Source organism: Danio rerio, chromosome 23 (assembly GCF_052040795.2).
Source record: "Danio rerio strain M-AB ecotype USA chromosome 23, GRCz13ab, whole genome shotgun sequence".
In the NCBI taxonomy this organism is placed as follows: Eukaryota; Metazoa; Chordata; class Actinopteri; order Cypriniformes; family Danionidae; genus Danio; species Danio rerio.
The window spans coordinates 41,377,501-41,397,412 of record NC_141043.1 but is presented as its reverse complement, the minus strand read 5'-3'; the positions used below and the strand labels follow the sequence as shown (position 1 = coordinate 41,397,412).

General features: G+C 32.1%; 1 protein-coding gene and 2 long non-coding RNA genes across 6 annotated transcripts in view; 2 read left to right on the top strand and 1 right to left on the bottom strand.

Moving 5' to 3' along the window:
• Positions 1–3,570: 3,570 nt before the first annotated feature.
• On the top strand, positions 3,571–5,595 carry LOC147831356 (uncharacterized). The gene is made up of 2 exons (XR_015524061.1): positions 3,571–3,708; positions 5,083–5,595. It is a non-coding gene; the product is annotated as an uncharacterized LOC147831356 (long non-coding RNA).
• A 2,344-nt stretch (positions 5,596–7,939) lies between these two features.
• The window catches only part of LOC147831355 (uncharacterized), a 14,714-nt gene continuing 2,741 nt past the window's right edge, over positions 7,940–19,912 (bottom strand). Inside the window, exons 2-8 of one of the 4 annotated variants that reach the window (XR_015524033.2) lie at positions 11,147–11,206; positions 10,372–10,506; positions 8,925–9,109; positions 8,733–8,840; positions 8,599–8,655; positions 8,333–8,507; positions 7,940–8,236 (exon numbers count right to left, since the gene is read on the bottom strand). This is a non-coding gene — a long non-coding RNA (uncharacterized LOC147831355). Of the gene's footprint in view, positions 8,237–8,332; positions 8,508–8,598; positions 8,659–8,732; positions 8,841–8,924; positions 9,110–10,371; positions 10,507–11,146; positions 11,207–19,912 lie in introns of those variants that run through there. The other 3 variants (XR_015524035.2, XR_015524031.2, XR_015524034.2) reach the window with 3 other exon arrangements.
• LOC100537649 (N-acetyltransferase family 8 member 3) overlaps positions 18,531–19,912 on the top strand; it is a 6,880-nt gene continuing 5,498 nt past the window's right edge. Inside the window, exon 1 of the mRNA XM_087307808.1 lies at positions 18,531–18,635. Coding sequence (XP_087163934.1) covers positions 18,620–18,635 — 16 coding nt within the window. The 5' untranslated portion in view covers positions 18,531–18,619. The remainder of the gene's footprint in view (positions 18,636–19,912) is intronic.

Here is a 19,912-nt window from a genome sequence, read left to right as displayed (position 1 = left end):
ACTCCTCAACGAACGCATGAATGAATAAACTCCTGAATGAATAAATGAATGAATGAACGAATGAACGAACGAACGAATGAATGAACTCATTAATGAATGAACTCCTGAATGAATGATCTCATGAATATTCTCATGAATGATCCATGAATGAACAAAATCATGAATGAAATCATGAATCAATGAACGAAGCAACGGATTCATGAATTAATGAACTCTTGAATAATTGCTTGGACTTCTGAATGAATGAATGAACTTATTAATAAAAGAATTTATGAATGAACTCATGAATGAAATCATTAATCAATGAATGAATCAACTCATGAATTAATAAATTCCTGAATAATTGCTTGAACTCCTGAATGAATGAATGAATGAATGAATGAATGAATGAATGAATGAATGAATGAATGAATGAATGAATGAACTCATAATATTTTTTCTTATGTTGCAAAGAGTTTGCAAAAAAGTTTTTGCTCATGCTTCATAAATCTAAATAGTCTATGACACAAATAAACATTTTTAAATCACAGGCTTATTTATAGTGGACTAAAAATGACACAGCCCTCATTTGCTCATGCTCAGATGAAAGGTAACCTGGATAAAGGGGGTCACACCGCTGTGAAAATCCAAATTCATGGACAAGCGTTAAATTATTCTAGAAACATCCAGAGTCCCCTGACCCTCTCCTCGGTCTGCGATTCATGAGGGGTTGTTATTGATTTAAGCAGGTATAAGAAGCCGTAGCACCGAGGAGGAAATTCAATCTTGTCTAACATCCACAGCTTTATTGCTTAAGACACCGCCACAACAGCCTGTTCTGCTTACATATCAAAACAAATGACATTATTGAACACTTCACAGTCTCACTGTGCCATCAACCAACAAATATTAGTCCATCACTGTACATTTGGTGTCTCTAATAGCCCCAAAATATCTTTTCTGAATGCCACTGCATGCATTAAATTATGACACATTAAACTGTAGCAATGAATGCAGAAAGTTAGCAAAAATGCATCATTTCTTTAGTTATTGTCTACACTGAAAGAATTTTTTTGGTGTAGTAAAATCTAATAAATTTACTCTCATAATTTTAAAATTGTAATATTAAGTAACTAGAATATTCTAAGTAAATATTTATTGTTTACACATTTGGTTCATGTAATAAATGAAATAAGTGGAAATAATTAAATATTAATATTCATTTACTTGTAATATCCTCCTTAGACCCAAATATTTTTTTTCTTTTTTTTCTGTGATTTCCTACATCTTTTGGGTAAAAATAAATCCTACAATTTAGAGTTTTTACATTTTGTTTTTATTTTAAATTTTACAGCATGTCCACTGTAGTCGACCACAGGACTATGTTAGTTCAAAACGACCGCCACTCAGACAACAAAACTGTAATGTTCACTACAGAGGACACAAGTCAATGGGCGGGGTCTCAGGAGGATATTTAAATATGTTCTAATTGTCGCAATCCTATAGTAATATTAAGTACATTTTAATAATAAATATGTCACAGTGAATATGTAGTTCATGCTTCTCAAAGGATTGAATTAAGAGGACAATATTGTGAAAATAAAAGCAATTTTAGGTGTTTAAATTTGAGAGAAAGACTTGTTAGAGGTTAATCTTTATAGTGTGAAGAATAAGAAGAGTTTTAAGTATGTTTGTGTTTTTAGTTTTTAGGTTACCACCTTGCAGAAAAGTAGCACTCATGCTTAGGGTCTAAGCATTTTGAAAATCAGCATTAAATTTTAACGCTTCTCTCAGAGACCCATATAGATACTTTATGCTAATGCAACACGTTCTCACTCCCAACTCGTCACATACTGACGCTTGGTCAGGAACCCTCGGCGTAAGTTATTGACGCACAGGGTACCCCTTTAGCGTCATATTTAGACGTGCAGGGATTCCCTATAGAATCTGTGCCTGAGCCTGAGACGTCATAGGGAGACGCTGGAGGCTCGTATAATTACCAATAGATGTCAACGCACTTTTTAAAACCTGATTTACACCTATTATCACAGTTTTCTTATTTTAAAAATATGTAATTTTTGTTTTGTTCATGAAAAGCGTCTGTTAACTGGGTCGAAACTACTGTATGAATAAACTTCGGTCCACGTGACATCTCTTCACGGTGAGTTTAACGCCGCTCTGCTATTGGTCAAACTGCATCAGCGGTGAGTTCTCAGATGAGTTCAACTGTCAACATTAAATATTACGTTAATGCTGCATAATCTATTTTTATTGGAGATTAGTTGGTGTTTATAAATATGTTATCATTTACTTTATATTTAATGAGTGAAATTATATTCGATTGCCCAGTTTAGGGTAACTATGCCTAATAAAACTTTGATTCATTCATATTATTTATTGTTTTTTTACTTTAAAAAAATATTGCATTTCAAGTACTAAGTTTAAAAATGTTTTTGGCTGATATTTTTTTCATTTTAAATGATTTATTGAAGTTGGGGTCATTGTATGTGGCGATCTATTTTTTACAGTCTATGCTCGCTATCCCAAGGTTCATTGCGATCCCAAGGTTCACTGCGGTTTTCCACAAGGTAAGTAAAAAGCAAACAAATAAAGACGATTTGTTGATAAAGCATGTACTGTAAACTAGTGACGTTATCTAATTACATCAAGTTTATTTATTAAAAACATATTTTTCTCACATATAACGTTGGTCATGCATTAGAACAATATATAAATTTTAAGATAAGGAACAGTAACCAGATTGTTGTTTTCCACAATACAATTCGTGCAAAATCTATATATAATATGCAGTATGCAACTCTAATAATACAAATGTATTGGTAATTGTTTCAATATTAAAGAACATCAAGTGTTTCCAAAGGTTTAAAGGCTACATTGTAAAAACGATTATTTTCCATGCCTTAAAACACACACACACACACACACACACACATATATATATATATATATATATATATATATATATATATATATATATATATATATATATATATATATATATATAGCATAACAAAAGCTCAAGTATAACTTAAGCTGATGTATGTCACACAATGAATATCTTACACTATTACCAGTATAATTTGGCCTTTACCAATTTATTTAATGAAAGAAACAATCTATCATCTCTAAATTGTGGTAAAGAGGCACAACAAGCTGTCTTCTTTGTCAAATATTATGTCAGTCAGGATGGTAATGGTAAAACTCAAGGATTACCTTGCACCTTTTCAGAAATTTACCATTGATCATATATATTACAAGTGGCTGGATTGTTTTTAACACAAGCAACGTTTTTTTTAAATCATTATCTTAAAGAGATTAAGGCTCATTTTGGACTACACTTACATTACAACTGCTTAATGCAGTACTGATGTATCTAGTAGTTTAGTGGGTTTAACAAATGTCACATCTGTTTTTATTCATTTCAGATGCAGAAACTTTTATACATATGAATTCATCTTGACTAAGGGTAAGGTTTTTGTTCAGAATTAATCATTATTTAAAATCATTGCATTTTCTTTGTTATTATGTACAGATTTTAAAAGAATGTACTTTCTTTTAATAAAGAACTCTTCACAGCACAGCATTTGAACAGTCACAACCTCACAGAGCTGCACAACTGCCCCACTCAGATCAGTGTTGAAGCTGGAACCTCATCTTGTGTACAGCAAAGGCAGAGCTGAAAATTCACTGTTTGTCTTGTATTGTGTGGTAAGTCATAGTTTTATTAATTTTTTAATTTTATTGCAACACTAGGTAGTCCATTCTGTGGCCAATATGATATAAAGAGCCTAACATGGGACTGACGTGATCATTGTTTTGATTTCTAGATAAGCACTTATGGGGCTACACATGCAGCTGAAGTTAGCTTCATTGAATAGGACATTTCTTTCAGTATACTCTTAAAGAGATTCACCCAAAAAATGAAAATACTGTCATTAATGACTCATACTTCACTTGTTCCAAATATGTCTGACTTGCTTTCTTCAGTTAAACACAAAAAATATATTTTAAAGAAAGATGAAAACCTGCAAACAATAACTTCCATAGTATTTGTTTTTTCCTACTATGCATGTCAATGTTTTCAGCTTTTCAGCTTTCTTCAAAAACTTCCTTCATGTTCAACACAAAGTAACTTGGAAGTTTTTAAAAAAGGTTTACAACCACTTGAGGGAGAGTAAATAGTGAACTATTCCTTTAACCCAATCTAGTTGACTTTACTAGAAAATTGTATAGAAACCCAGTGGCTTAAACCTCTTAAATTTTATACAAGGTACAACTTAACAGCCATACTTGAATTAAAATATTACTGTAAGTTCAAGAAGATTGTAAAGGTTCTAGGTTAATTTAAAGTGGCCTGTTTAGTTTCACCTTGTGTAAAAACATAAAGGGTTTAAGGCAACAGGTTTCTATGCAGTTTACACTCTTAACCCAAACTAGTTGACTTTATTAGAATAAAGTCAACTAGTTTGGGTTAAGAGTGTAATGGTTTACTGTAATAGCAGTGAATAATGCAGGCATAAAATAAATGTTTAGCCATGTAAAGCAATAAGCTTGTTATAATTTAGAAATATATTTAGGGTGGAGCACAGTATGCTATTGTAGTTTTCATATAATTGATGAGTCAAACATGAGATGTGTGTTTTCAATTGCAAGAAGTGAATTAACAATATGTTCATCAAGATTCAAATCTTGCAACTTATATATTTTTAAGGTTTTGGCCCAATAATACCCATATTCTGCTATTAAAAAAAACAAAAAACATGCTGAATTTGTGTCAGCATTTCCTTCAATGAAAACTACAGCAGTGGACATCAATGGTGATAAAAATGTATGAGAAGGATAAGGATGTTCATAATGAGAAGAGCAGTCACTATCCTGATCTCTGAGTTTGTAGAACTGACAGATCTGCTTGGAATACATGGAAACATGCTGGAAATGTTTAACCTATTATACAGTTAATTCAAGAGTGACAGGTTTAATGACACTTTACATATATAAATTAATATCACTGAACTTTCTAAATGAAACCTAACACTCATTTTTTGTTCAGTAATTACATTGTGCACTTCTAATACTTTACAGTGGCAAAACCTGGAATAACACATGGGAGCCCTCCAGGAATTCCTCACATTTTACGCCCAAGTCTCCTCATGCTAACCGGATTGCAATATGACAGTCTAGTCAGCATAAACACCTGGACTCACCAAGCACACTTTGGTTCTCAGTGTTTTGTAAAAATTGTTTTTGCTATTCTTCAGTAAATACTTGAATATGTTTTGAACTTATTCTACTTTTGATGTTTAAGTTCAGAAAGTTGTTATTATAAACATAATTTGCATTTGTCATGAACTTGACTTCTTGTTGTTGTGAAAGCTGTTTATTATAATGGCATTTCCAAAGGCATCATTTGAAAAGATTTTTTGCAGTGCAGTATTACTTCAGCTTGACATACCAGATGTATGACATAAATAAATATCACAAAATAAATATAATAATAATAATACAAAATATACATTTCCTTCAATTATAATTGTTTTTAATCATTTATATATGTATGGTAATATATTATTGCATTAAAAACTGTTATAAAATAAATATTTTTGGTTTTTGCATTTTTGCGTGATTTTTATTATTTATTTTATTTGTGGCATTATAAATAAATTATAAATATTTCATTAAAAATGTATTGTGTTTATTTGCATACTCATTTACAATGAACTACTATTTTTACTATTTAATGGGCACTATATTTGTCATTTAAGTTTGACATATATTTATATTTGTATACCTACAGGACGCAGTGTTTAGTTACAGGAAATGCTGGAAATGTTTTCAAATATTTTTATTATTTTATTATTCGTTTCTAATTTAGTATACTGCCTATGATCTGGTTTTACTATGATCATTTTGCACATCAGGAGACCCCCACAAAGGAATCTCACGGTAAATATACATTTGTATTTTTAATAAGACAATAAATAACATGTAATATTAATACACATTTTGATATTTAATTTATATTATAAGGTTATTATAATCTACCTTCAGCCGGAAGATTACCAAATAGACACAAAGTGTGACGTAGATTGCGACGTTGTGATTGGACTATAACTTCAAAGCCAAATTAAAAGATCCTTCGTGTTGCTAACTATGTTTTGCTAACTTTGCCACTTTACCAACAGTGTCCTTTATCAATGAGTTATCGCTGTGTTTCAAATAGTTACCGATTAACCAAGATCGTAACCCTAAACTTAACCCTAACTACACCTTTCAATGAACTACAATTTGTAGCGCCATGTCTTTCCCCTCCCATCTATACAGCGACAAAGGATTGTGGGTAATGTAGTTTAAAGCCTTTTTGTAATAAAATGGAACAAATACAATTTTTAATGAACTAAAGACTATCTGAATAAGGTCATTGTGCATATATTTATGACATATATGAAAGCCAGGCATAAATTTGTTATTTTACAATGATTATTTTTTTTAAACAGCTTTTATTGACTTGATTAGTATATATCAGACTATTATATTCAACATTATTTATTGAACATAGCATAGGTAATAGTCTTGCTGATATTCTCTCACTCATTTTTCGTTTGAAATGTGAATACTTTTTCCTTTTCTACGGGGCTCTACTCATCCCCTTTGAGTAAAAGGGCAGTTAACCTATGTAGATGTATTATATTCAACATGGACAAGAAATAGTATTGTCACATGTACAGTTGTGGTTAAAAAAAAAAGCTGTAAAAATAAGCTAAACATTAGTATCCTCTTTAATCACAAGTTATTAGCAATAGTGATCTATGTTCCTCACAAATATTATGAGTTCAGAATAATATGTGTGGATGTAATTCTGTAAGTGTGTTTCATTAATGGTCATCATGTGATATTTAATTGTTTTCACTTTATTTGAAATATGGATAAAAGCTCTTTTAAAATATGTGAATGTTTATAAATAAAACCTTTTTAAAGACATGTATTTGTTTAAAAACCACTCTTTATCTGATTATTTTTACTTTCTAAATCTTCAACTGTTTGTGTAACAGTATGTTTTGATGACAATGGATGAACTTGTGTTTAATAATGATTCCACATAATCTCTTTTTCCTGCATGTGGGTTAATTTGTTAATTATTTTCTTTATGATCAAATGATTGTAAGATTTGCTGCATTGTAAGAATCATGAAAATATTGAGAAATAAGGTAACAATGACGAAAAGATAATCCTCCAAATGATTAAAAATACATAGCCATTAACCAACAAAATAAAAATGCGAACATTTAAATCATCTAAACTAGAAGTAAAATAGTTCTGTGCTGTATTTATAAGTTACTGTGTAGTTCTATGTCTACTAAATATACATATTTTATTTTCATTCATTCGTTTTCTTTTTGGCTTAGTCCCTTTATTAACCAGGGGTCGCCACAGCGATATGAACCGCCAACTTTTCCAGCATGTTTTTATGCAGCAGATGCTCTTCCAGCCGCAATCCATCTCTTGGAAAATATTTTATTTTTTAATCTTGCATTCAATAAAACATTATACAAAGTTAATTTTTATTTTCAGCATAACAACAGATCTTTGATGTAAATCATAGGTTAATTTTTCCAGAGGTAGAAGTCTGGTTGCCTGACTCAGCCACATATTGACTGGAGGTATCTGAGCAGTTGACCATAATAATGTACATTTTTTGGCCAAGTATATGCAAAAATTAAATTTATCATAAAAATGTATCATAAAATTAATATTTTAAAAGCTCTTAATGTCATTAAATGTAATAATTTTATTTTAATATAGAGTTCCTTAAATCGTTATATGTTGTAAGCAGTTAGGCATACAATAATGCTCTTAATTTACAACACTGATTGATTTTAGAGGAATGCTTACATACTGTACATATCTATGTATTTAAAAAAAAGAGACAACAATTTGGTTATAGATGATGAAAATTTTATTTTATTTTTACAGATTTTATTACATGCTTTAGATTCAGGGTTAAGGTCATCCTCTTCTGGATTACAGTAAAAGAAAATCCAGTCAATGTCATACTCATCAGCTGGAGCTTTATTTAAAAAAAATCTATGTTCTCTGCTCCAGCCAAAACTTGCAGGTACCTTGCAGGTCTCTAGATTGCACCATCGTATTGTTGTTTATTTCTCAGTTATTTTGTTGCTTTTTGAGAATGATGATCCATAGACCTTTTAACCCCTCTTTGTTAGGCCACATGTCGAATCTTAAAAGAAGAACACAACAACATAAAAATATATTAATATCCTTTGGACTGGGTAACCTTATGCTTAAGTTTGAGCCAAATAATACAAATACATACCAGTACTTTTCAGTAGCAAACTAGCAGGAAAGTTCTTTGAAAAAACCAGGATGAGTTGAAAGGTATTTATAGTGGTTGGCCATCTCTGCCACAAGAATCCACTGCTTCTCCTGAAGAATCCTGACTAGCAGGATGATGTTGAACACCCTCCTCTTTGTTGCTGGGTCAGCAGAGTCTGAAATATATTAATAAAAAGAAAGTTGTATAACAAGGATTATACATCAACTTTTAAAGAATCAACACTGACAGAAGTCTAGTGTACATACCATGCCATATGATGAAGACATCCATATCACTTCTGTTTTTTGTTGTCTTTGCTTCTGCTACTGAAAAAATGACAATAATAGTAACAATTACAATTTTTCATGACTACATTTAATATTAATAAGAATTTCCTCACCGTCTGCCCACTCCTCTACATCACAGACCACAGTCTTCCAATTGGTTTCCAGTCACTGCCAGTTCCATGGATTCTGTTTTGCAACTTGCTTTGCAGAGCTGTTGCGGTCTACAATGATAAGCAATCAAAAATCACAATACTATTCAAATAGGTTACTGAACAACCAAAACAAATTCTACTGGATATCGTTACCTTCTGATATCAATAGGTCAGCGAGATGGCCAAATTGTTGAATATCTGCTAATTCCAGCACATGACCATGAGAGTTACAGTAGCATGTCTGGTCACTGCAATCCTATAGAAGAAATATTGCACTGTTCAACCTCCTTCCCAAGAGTAAAACCACACATATCCTTGTATGCCTCACTCCATTTCACCTGGTTAACATATACAAAAAAAAACAAAAACAAACAAACAAATAAGTAAACCAATAAGTTTTGGCATTTACTTGTAGATCAGTTTAAGATAATCACACAGTTCATCTATCTCAGATTTAAACTCATGTGCTTAGGCATGTAACACACTAAAATCATGGGGTTAAAGATGGTGCTGAAACTTTGGACAGCTTTTTGCAACTCTTTGGAGGTAGTGTCATTAGTTGATGTAGTCCACAAATCTTCCTGTCAATCCTTAATCCTTAGCTGTAAATAAACCTTCAAAAATGCCAGTGTTTAAAAAAGGAATGAAACAGTACAGAACAAGTTTATATCTTCTAATCTAATTTTACTAAGTGAACATCACAGAGCTGTTTTCTTGTTAATTTAGTTTCAACACATACAGTTTAAAGTACCTTGTGCATTCTTGAAATGGTTATGCTTATGGTTCATATCTACTTAAATTGGCAGTATATTTAGTGTGGAAGCAGGACAGATGAAGGGCTCTTCCTTGCAAATACTATCCACCTTGTATTGCACAGACTCCCATTAAAGAATATCTCAGAAAAAATGTCTGCTGAGATCTTAGCAGTCCATTAAAAATAATTATACCAACATCTTTTCCACCAATAAAAAGAATATAAAAATATTTTAGGATATATTAATACTTGCATGACCAAATATGAGTAAAAAGGCCATCAGTATGCCTTAGTTTAAATAAAACCAAAATTTGACTCTAGTCCACTGTCACCTAGGTCTACAGATACAGGGACTAATGGAAGCAATGAAGTACACACTGACAGTCACTGGAGCAAGGCTCCCTCACAGTTGGGAAGATTGGAGTTCCTATGAGCTGTACCAGATAAAAACAAAAAATTTACATTTATAACATTTCCAACTTATCCTAAGACTAGTAGACAAGCAGCATAAGCAGACTTTTAATTTCCTAAACCCCAATGTGGACAGTTGATGGCCTATAAGGTGTCATAAAATCAGACAAAACAAAATACTTTCTGATAAAGAAAAAAATGGTTGGCCACTATCAACACCCAGAACAAATAGGTTTAAACAAGGCCACGATATTTTGTGAGCTTATGCTGTAGTTTTTTTAATGTTTGTCATAAACAATAGTAATAGTAAAACTAATGTGTCTCTTTCTGTTATTACAATAGTAGTGAAAGAATAAATACATTTTATCTCACACAATCATATATGCCTAAACAATGTAGATATCTAATATACATGGAATGAAAAACTTCACTAACCCTTGACTGATTCCAGAGTGGTCTTGGCCTTCCTTACATGGTGGTTTTTCCTGCAGATCATCAAGTTGTCATCAAGACTTAAGCTTATAATTGAGATCTTGATGATCAATCTGAGTGGTGATAGGCAGAAACAGGCTGAAAGACACAAGAATTAATCAAACAAATACAAATGTGTTAACAGAGATAGAGAGAGAGACAAGTGCAATTTAACATATAAACATGTGTAAAGTGATTTTACTTTTTGCTTATTAGAAAACAAGATTGGATTTTTAAAGAAATCTAAAGAACCTGAAAAGAGCAATGAAAAAATATTCATATCTGAACAGTGAACACCTTATAATTTACACCTATATATATATATGTGTGTGTGTGTGGTAGATTAAGCTGTTTTTTTGTTTAGTTTTGTGTTGTACAATGAATAAAATGTGCTCAGACTGGCAAAATTTCTGCCTTTTTCCCAAAATAATTGTTTTTACAATAAACCTTTGAAAACACTTGATGTTCTTTAATATTGAAACAATTACGAATACATTTGTATTATTAGAGTTGCATATTGTATATTATATATAGATTTTGCACGAATTGTATTGTGGAAAACAACAATCTGGTTACTGTTCCTTATCTTAAAATGTATATATTGTTCTAATGCATGACCAACGTTATATGTGAGAAAATGTGTTTTTAATAAATAAACTTGATGTAATTAGATAACGTCACTAGTTTACAGTACATGCTTTATCAACAAATCGTCTTTATTTGTTTACTTTTTACTTACCTTGTGGAAAACCGCAGTGAACCTTGGGATCGCAATGAACCTTGGGATAGCGAGCATAGACTGTAAAAAATAGATCGCCACATACAATGACCCCAACTTCAATGAATCATTTAAAATGAAAAAAATATCAGCCAAAAACATTTTTAATCTTAGTACTTGAAATGCAATATTTTTTAAAGTAAAAAAAAAACAATAAATAATATGAATAAATCAAAGTTTTATTAGGCATAGTTACCCTAAACTGGGAAACCAAATATAATTTCACTCATTAAATATAAAGTAAATGATAACATATTTATAAACACCAACTAATCTCCAATAAAAATAGATTATGCAGCATTAACATACTATTTAATGTTGACAGTTGAACTCATCTGAGAACTCACCGCTGATGCAGTTTGACCAATAGCAGAGCGACGTTAAACTCACCGTGAAGAGATGTCACGTGGACCGAAGTTTATTCATACAGTAGTTTCGACCCAGTTTACAGACGCTTTTCATGAACAAAATAAAAATTACATATTTTTAAAATAAGAAAACTGTGATAATAGGCGTAAACCAGGTTTTAAAAAGTGCGTTGACATCTATTGGTAATTATACGAGCCTCCAGCGTCTCCCTATGACGCCTCAGGCTCAGGCACAGATTCTATAGGGAATCCCTGCACGTCTAAATATGACGCTAAAGGGGTACCCTGTGCGTCAATAACTTACGCCGAGGGTTCCTGACCAAGCGTCAGTATGTGACGAGTTGGGAGTGAGAACGTGTTGGCTAATACTATATCTGAGATCAGTAAGCATATTTACAGTAGATTTGCTCTTGGTTTTAATTTGTTTAAAATAAATTAATAATACAGAAAATAAATATTTAATTACTTATCAAGTGCGAATGTGTGTCTTAATTACACCAAGTTACACCAAATGTACAACATTTTAACTAATAAGATTGATTTTAAACGGATAAAAGCAATGTTCCTTCTGCTAAACCAATTAAGAACTTGACATTACTTGGTTCATTTAAATGAATGCAGACTCAAAAGGAAAGTTAATCAAAAAAGTTTTACTTAATTATTTAAGGAGTGTTAGATTAAACATTAAGTACATTTTCACATTATATTGACAAGTTAATTGTACCTGATTTAAGAGAGTAAAATTTACCTAAAATTTGTTTGTGCAAATTGTTATGAGGATTTTTTCTAAAGTAAATACATTTTTTTTACTGTACAAAAAGTATTTTCTTGTCTCGTTTCTAGTCCAAATATCAAAACATTCTAAAATAAAGAAGCTATTTCAAGACAACCAGTGAATATTGTCTTGTTTTCAGAAATAATACATGAACATTAATTAAGTCTTTCTTTAAAACAAGCAAAAAATAATCTGCCAATTAAGGGGGCCATTTAAAATAATCTTGCATATCATTTGAAATAGGATTATTTTGCTAACGCCACTGACAAATTATTTGTAATGTAATTAATGTATTTATTTTACATATCCCTATTTTTTACAGCAATATTTTATATATATTTTCCCTTAAATCAGGTTAGACATTCTGTTCAGACTATTTTTTTTTGTTCCTCGTGTTAAAATATCTTTTGGTAAAAGAGCTTTTATCATTTAACTGTTAATATTCAATTAATTGCATAATTAATGCAAATGCAAACCCTGTTGTCATACGTTGGACTGTACATGTTTTTCTTAAGGATACTGTTGTTTATATTGTGTTTTTATATATTTTATTAGTTTCTCTCTCTCTCTCTTTCTCTCTCTCTCTCTATGATAAACTTGATGCTTTTTTCCCTGCTTCTGCTAACGTTTAACGCTTTGTTGTTGTTTCTTGAACATTTTGTAATTTGTGTTTTGTTTTCTTGTTTTTATTATCATTTTGTGATAGCGATAAATTGTGGTAACCTGAGATCTCATGGGATTTGTTCCAAGAATCAAATTCAAAATCAAATTTTGCTAATAATAATAACAATAATAATAATAAGAAGAAGAAGTAGAAGAAGAAGGTTAGTGTAGGCTGCATTCAGCTGTTTGTTAAGACATTTCTTTCTGCAAGCTTTACATTTAATTAGAGACAATGGACTTTTCATTGGGCTTTATTTTACAAAAGCAACCGACTAGAAGTACATTATCCCTTACATAATAGAGGAACTATAATGTAATGAACTAGAGCTGTTGTTATTCTGCTATAGGACACTTGGTTAAATATGGATGCTGCATAAATGGCCACAAAATGTAAAAAATACTAAGAGTAGAAATAGTCTAGCATTGTTTATTTGCAAATAACATTTTAGTTTGGTACTATATATCTAATGCTGTTAAATTCGAACTTGGTTTAACCCTCCTGTTGACTAACAGGTGAAAAATGACTTGGGCACCATTTTAACAGCAGAAAAAAAACCTAAACAATGTTTTTGGTGAAAAAAACAACAACAAAAAACAACAGCAATAACAACAAAGTTTAGAGACCTAAAATGACCAAACATTAGAAAGAAAATCATTTTCTATTTTAATAATTTCTGTTGTTAACATTACATGACAAGATTTGACACATTTGATTCTATACCAACAGTTATCAATCAATTTAATAATAATAGTAAAAAAACAACAACAAAAAAAAAACATGTATTTTCAGCATTGTTTAGTTCAGCTAAAAATCCTTTTTACAGTTATTTAAGGACAGAAACCGTGTCTTCACATTACAGAATCAGAGTTTCATGTGTTTGCATTTCAGGACAGCCATTATTTGGTAAACAGCAAGCTGCATTTAATTCTCTCCCATGATTTCAGCTGCCGCAAAACTCATTAACAGCCCCCAAAAATAATTAGCGTTGCGGGAAGGAAACAAACAAAAAAAAAGGACCCAGAGGTAAAATTATGCATTCAAAGTTTTGTTTGTTTTTCTGTTGTGCTTCTGAGTCTAAGAACAAGGCTTTATTCTAGTGTCACAAACAGAAGATCCACATGCTGAGCAAACATCTGTGAGTCTAATCTACAGGAGAAACCATAAAGAAAAGATTTAAACACACAGTTTACCTAAAAAAAAGGAACATGCTGTCAATATTTACTCATCGCTATGTTTTTCCACACTTTTGAAATAATGTGAATCACCATGCAATCACAATTAAAGTAATTATTGGAGATTTGAGTCTTAAAAAGAGATGCAAAAGAACAATAAAAAAATAATCATAAATAAATGTCATCTAATAAATAAGCTAAAATTAAGCTTAAATCAGCTGAGACTCTTTGAAAATATGTGTAATATATTTCACTTATGTCTCGTTTCCAATAAGTGGTATGGTTTAGTTTGGTACGGGTCACGTTTATCAGGCATGTGTCTCCACTGCCAATCGGTAATAATGGTACCTTTTTGGTGGGCGTGGTGTATGACAGAAAGTTCTTCATTCTTGCTCGAGGAAATGTAAAAATATATACAGGTCGTTCACAGATGCTTTAAATAGGCCTACTTGTGTTCAAATGTTAAAATCTAACCTTTCTATGAACAGGATTTGGTTATAACTCCAGATCAATGTGAATAGCCCAGTGGTCCCCAACCTTTCATCACCGCGGACCGGTCAACGCTTGACAATTTTACCATGGACCGGTGTGGTGGGACGTGACGCTATAGTTCGTAGGTTGCTAGATGACCATCAACCATTTTATCAGAGGATGACAAGCTAACAAAACATTGCTGTCACTCTGATACAAGTTTTATTCATGGAGAAAATTATAAAGCACTGCAGTGTTTGGGTGTTCTGTGTTTGCCTGAGATGATTAGTCAACCGAAATTTGTATATTCCATACAAGCTGAAGCTGATCGGGTGCGCTCTTGGCATTCATTCAACTGGGGGAGTCTGGAAGGCGCAAGTGTGTCACGCGGCTTGCTCAGACAAGCCGCGTACCTCCATTGGAAATAACAAACTTGCAGGGACTCTATAAAAGACGCGATATGCGAACAGCGCCTGATTTGCTAACAAATGGGTTGTGGATACTTGGCAGTTTGCGAGTCCTTCCCCTTCACAAAGAAACTTTCCAAAGACATCTGTTTCTTACTCATTTTGTGCTTGTGGGTTAAATTTAGGTGCTTAAGTAACCGAGATGTATGCGAGAGAATACTGTCATTTTTCAAACAAAAGATTTCATCAAAATAAAATATCATTAAGACTAAGATAATAAACAAAGCGGAAATAATTAATGATTTCTAGCGCAACCCGATACCAATTGATTCCCGGACCAGTACCAGTCCGCAGCCCAGTGGTTGAGGACCAATGAAATAGCCTACATTGTAAAAAAAACTCTGTAAGTTTACACTTTATTTCCTGCAACTGGGGTGCCAGAAAAAAAACGTAAAATAACGGCCGTTAAATTTCAGAAATTTACTGTAAAATAACAGAGGTTGAATTACAGAAATTTGCTGTAAAATATCAGACATTAAATTTCAGAAATTTACTGTAAAATAACAGAGGTTGAATTTCAGAAATTGCGATCAGTGTTTATTATTTATGTTTATTTAGATGACAAAGTTAGTTCAAGTTAGATTACTATTGTTACTATTACTAGTACTAGCTATGACTGTGTAAATTAATAACATACATTCAAAATATTGAAAAAGCTTTTTTTGTGTTATATTTTAGTTCCAGACACTTTTGGTAAAACAAATCAAGATACACAAACAATATATATATATATATATATATATATATATATATATATAACAAATATTTAACCCAACTGATTGAGTTAATAATATATAACCCAATAAAGGTTAAAAATAACCCAATAAAGCACCAAATATCAGTCCAGGGCAGTCTTTTGAGTGCCTTGGACTGATTTCTGTTGTTGTTTTGATGAATTACTTATCCAAAGATCACCGACCAAATATTTGAGTTACCCCTGAGCCCTTTTTGTTTGTTTTTTGGATTAAGCGCCAAATATGTTTAACTCAACCATAAGTTTAAACAAATAACTCAACGTTGTTAAAGTGGTAAATGCCTATAAATGCAAAATTTGTCCTCTTTTACTGTAAATGCATGTAAGAAAATGCTAATTTTCTTCTCCCACAGAAGCTGAAAATCTCTGAACGTGTCTTCTGAATGTCATCATGATGAATTTTTAGTTCATTTTTTAAGGTATTTTATTTTTTATTCCTTTAAGAATCACCTCATAAGAACAGAATAAACATGAGGAGATCCATGTGTTGAGTGAGCTACTCTAAAGTCATATAAAACACTAGGCAGAGTTTAGATCAGGAATAAAAATGATGCTTGTGTATAAGCTTCACATAAATCAGAAGCGAAGTATACGGTTTATAAAAAAAGTGAGTTTTAAGACTCTCTGGAAATACATTTCTGTGCTTGAAGAAACAAGGCAAATTTGTGATGTTCTTGCTGAAATTGGCTGTCCTCATAAATATGTCATTGGATTTGGGAACATAAATATATTGGGATATATTCAGGAAAGCGCATGGGTTTGTGAAATGCCATCAGAGCTTAACAGCAATTGCTTGTATTTATTCCAGGGAGATTTTGAGATCTGAGCGCATTTTATGCACTTACAAATGGAGGTGAAAGGTAACGGTAAATCTTTTAGTACTGAGGCAGACAGGCATACCAATGCTGTACCTGACAAACAGTGGAAATATTCATTGAGCAGATATATCACGCCTCATGCATGTGTGAAACTTTAAACCGTGAGATCATGTGAAAACAAGCTTCGTCTAATAAAACGTGGCATTATTCTGTGATGCGAGATCTGCAAATAGAGATGGTGATGCTCACTCCAGTATGGTAATGCTTAATATTGCATATTTTAACAGTATAAGGGACTGCTTATCACGCTGAAAACTTCTCAGGTTTATTTAACGAGTTCATTTCTCTATAGACACATAATTCAAAGTCTGATTTTATTATTGGCATTATTAATAGTGAGATTTTGTGTGTGCCTGAATTATTAGGGTTGGGTATTGTTTGGGGTTATTTCGATAACAGTGCTTAATTGATACTTTTAAAATGATACCGGTGCCAAAACAGTGGCCAAAATGATACTTTTGAGCCAAAAAATTATGGCTTTTATGATAAATATTTTTTATCATTTTAATTGAACAATATAATTAAGGTTTAAAGTAAACATCAATATATATTTTATATATTTGAATTGCATTAATATATTTCTTTCAATAATTTGTTTGTTAGCATGAATTTAAGATTTGCATTATGCAATTAACATTATGTTAGCTTAATACTAACCTGTAATTTTTTTTTTCTAGGGTTAGGGCTTGTAACTTTATTTACATGGACATTAGTAATCTAATTATTTGCCTTAATCAGAAAAAGACAGTATGATTACATTTGGTGTTATGTAAGGTGTTTACATTAGTTGATTTTTAAATGTTTTTGAATGTCAGTGGTCCTTTAAGATAATCAAAAAAAGTTGTTTTCTTGGTAGACTCTTAATCAGAGTATTGTCTTAATCAGAGTATTGATGTCCATATAAACGTACTCAGTAAAAGTGCTAGATGAGGTTGCAAGCTGTCAAAGACAGTGCATTCCTCTGCCTTTACTTTGATTCCATGCGCCCTCAAATGTTTCATTAGGTTGGTATGATTCCCCCCTTACACACAAGCTGAGTCAGAATCCTTGCTTGTAAAAAAAAAAAAAAAATAGCCATACTTTGGAACCTTTAGTTTAAGCAAATTTGATTTATGCGTGTTGAAGAATCGGATTGGAGTTGCTCACTGGATGCGCTGTACTGTGCGCATTGCCAACACGGGGAGAACATGCAAACTCCACACAGAAATGCCAACTGACCCAGCCAGAGCTCAAACCAGCGACCTTCTTGCTGTGAGACGACAGTGCTACCCACTGCGCCATAGCGCCGCACTTTGTGGACTTATGTGAAATGACGTACTGAAACTTGACACCCCCAAAAAAAAAAAAAAAAAACTGTTTTTGATTTGTATTTAAAGTTTACAATGCAAATCCAATTAGATCCACTTGTTTGGTAAACAAAGCAAGTTTTTCATATAATATATCCAGTAAACGACAATGTAAATAAATTATTTAAACATTTGCATACTATTCAATAATATAACTGATAATAATATGTAAACTAAATAAATATTCATACAATTTCATAAATTAACAGACTTTTTTTTTTTAAAATCTGTGTCAATTCTTTATAGGCTTAATCATAATTTATTAAACTAAGTTAACAGGGTTTCTAGCTTATTTCTTTAAATTATACAAGTTGATTTACGTCAGTTTAACATAATTTAAGTTAAACCAAGGTTACTTTGATTCAGCTAAAAAGTTGAAGAGTGTGTGTGTGTGTGTTTTGAATATGCTTCATTTCTTTCTCTAATCTGCCCTGTAAAGCGGGTATTTGCGACAAAATGAGGCTGAAGTTCACTGAGAAAATGAGGAGGAAAGGAGGGAAAGAGCGTTTGAGAGTGAAGTACAGTGAGCAGCGGAGACGATGGAGATGAATAACTGTAAGTAACTTTTTACTCTGTAGAATGTGTTGAGTGAGGTATCTTGAAGATGGTAATGCTATTGCTATGCGAGAACTAGAATAGCGTGTGATTTGAAGAATTATTGAAAACATTTACACTGTAAGAAGAAAATCTTATTATACAAATATTATTTATATATTAACACAATACACTGGGCTTTTATTTGTTGTGGCACAGGGTTCAATGTTTTGAATGTGTTGAACGTTTACAATTCTGGTAGCAATTAACGTCATTAAATGAATTGGTTCCAACTATTTCCCCTCTCCTTTGAAATTTGTTTTCAGTTATAATGTATTTTTTCCATTAATTTGCTCGTTCATTTGTCAGCTCGTTCACTCAAATGTTTCGATTAAATATATATTGTTTTATAATTTGATACAATACTAAATAACTTAATATTCACTTTATCAGCTTAAATGAAAGTTATAAGTGCTATATATAAGCTGAAATATAATATTCATATTTTTGTTCCATTCCAGTGTAAACAATACTAATTGAAAATGATTTTAGCAAAAATTCTAATAAAATTTTATATTATTTGTAAAATATTTTTAAGTTTAATATATATATATATATATATATATATATATATATATATATATATGCTTGGGTGGTAATACAGTAATATGGTATTCCACGGGATCTAAAAGTAGCAATGGTGTCAGTTTCAATACCGTTATACCGTCATAAAAAACAATGCACTTAAATAGGAGACAAATATTAAATATCCTTTATTTAATGCCTACAAATGCGTATGCGTGATTTTTATCATGGGACACTGTGGAGGAGAGAGAGAGAGAGGGAGAGAGAGGGAGAGGTGAGGTGGCGAGTCGCGCACCAAGTGACCTGCAGTTTGGCAGTATTTCCAACCGAAGTGACCTGCAGTTTGGCAGTGTTTCAACCGAACGAGAAGGGAGACATGGTAAATACGAACTAGATGTCTGCATTCCTGCTGCTGTACCGCAGGAGCCAACCAGATTTCCGGCGATGGGGGAATAAATTTCCGAATAAAGCGCGGGAGCAGTCGGTACCTCTGGTGTAATTTGAAAGGGAGCGCATGTGAGGTCTAACAATATCGAGTGAGCGTGTGGTGTGTGTGTGTGAATGAGAGAGAGCATCCTGCGCAGATCTCTAATACAAACGAGACAAACAGGTGACCGTGAACCTAAGGTCGCATATACAGTATTCAGTTTCTGAATGGTTTAGGTTCAAGCCAACAGTTTGGTGATGCTGTCTGAGCCTAACATCATAATTTT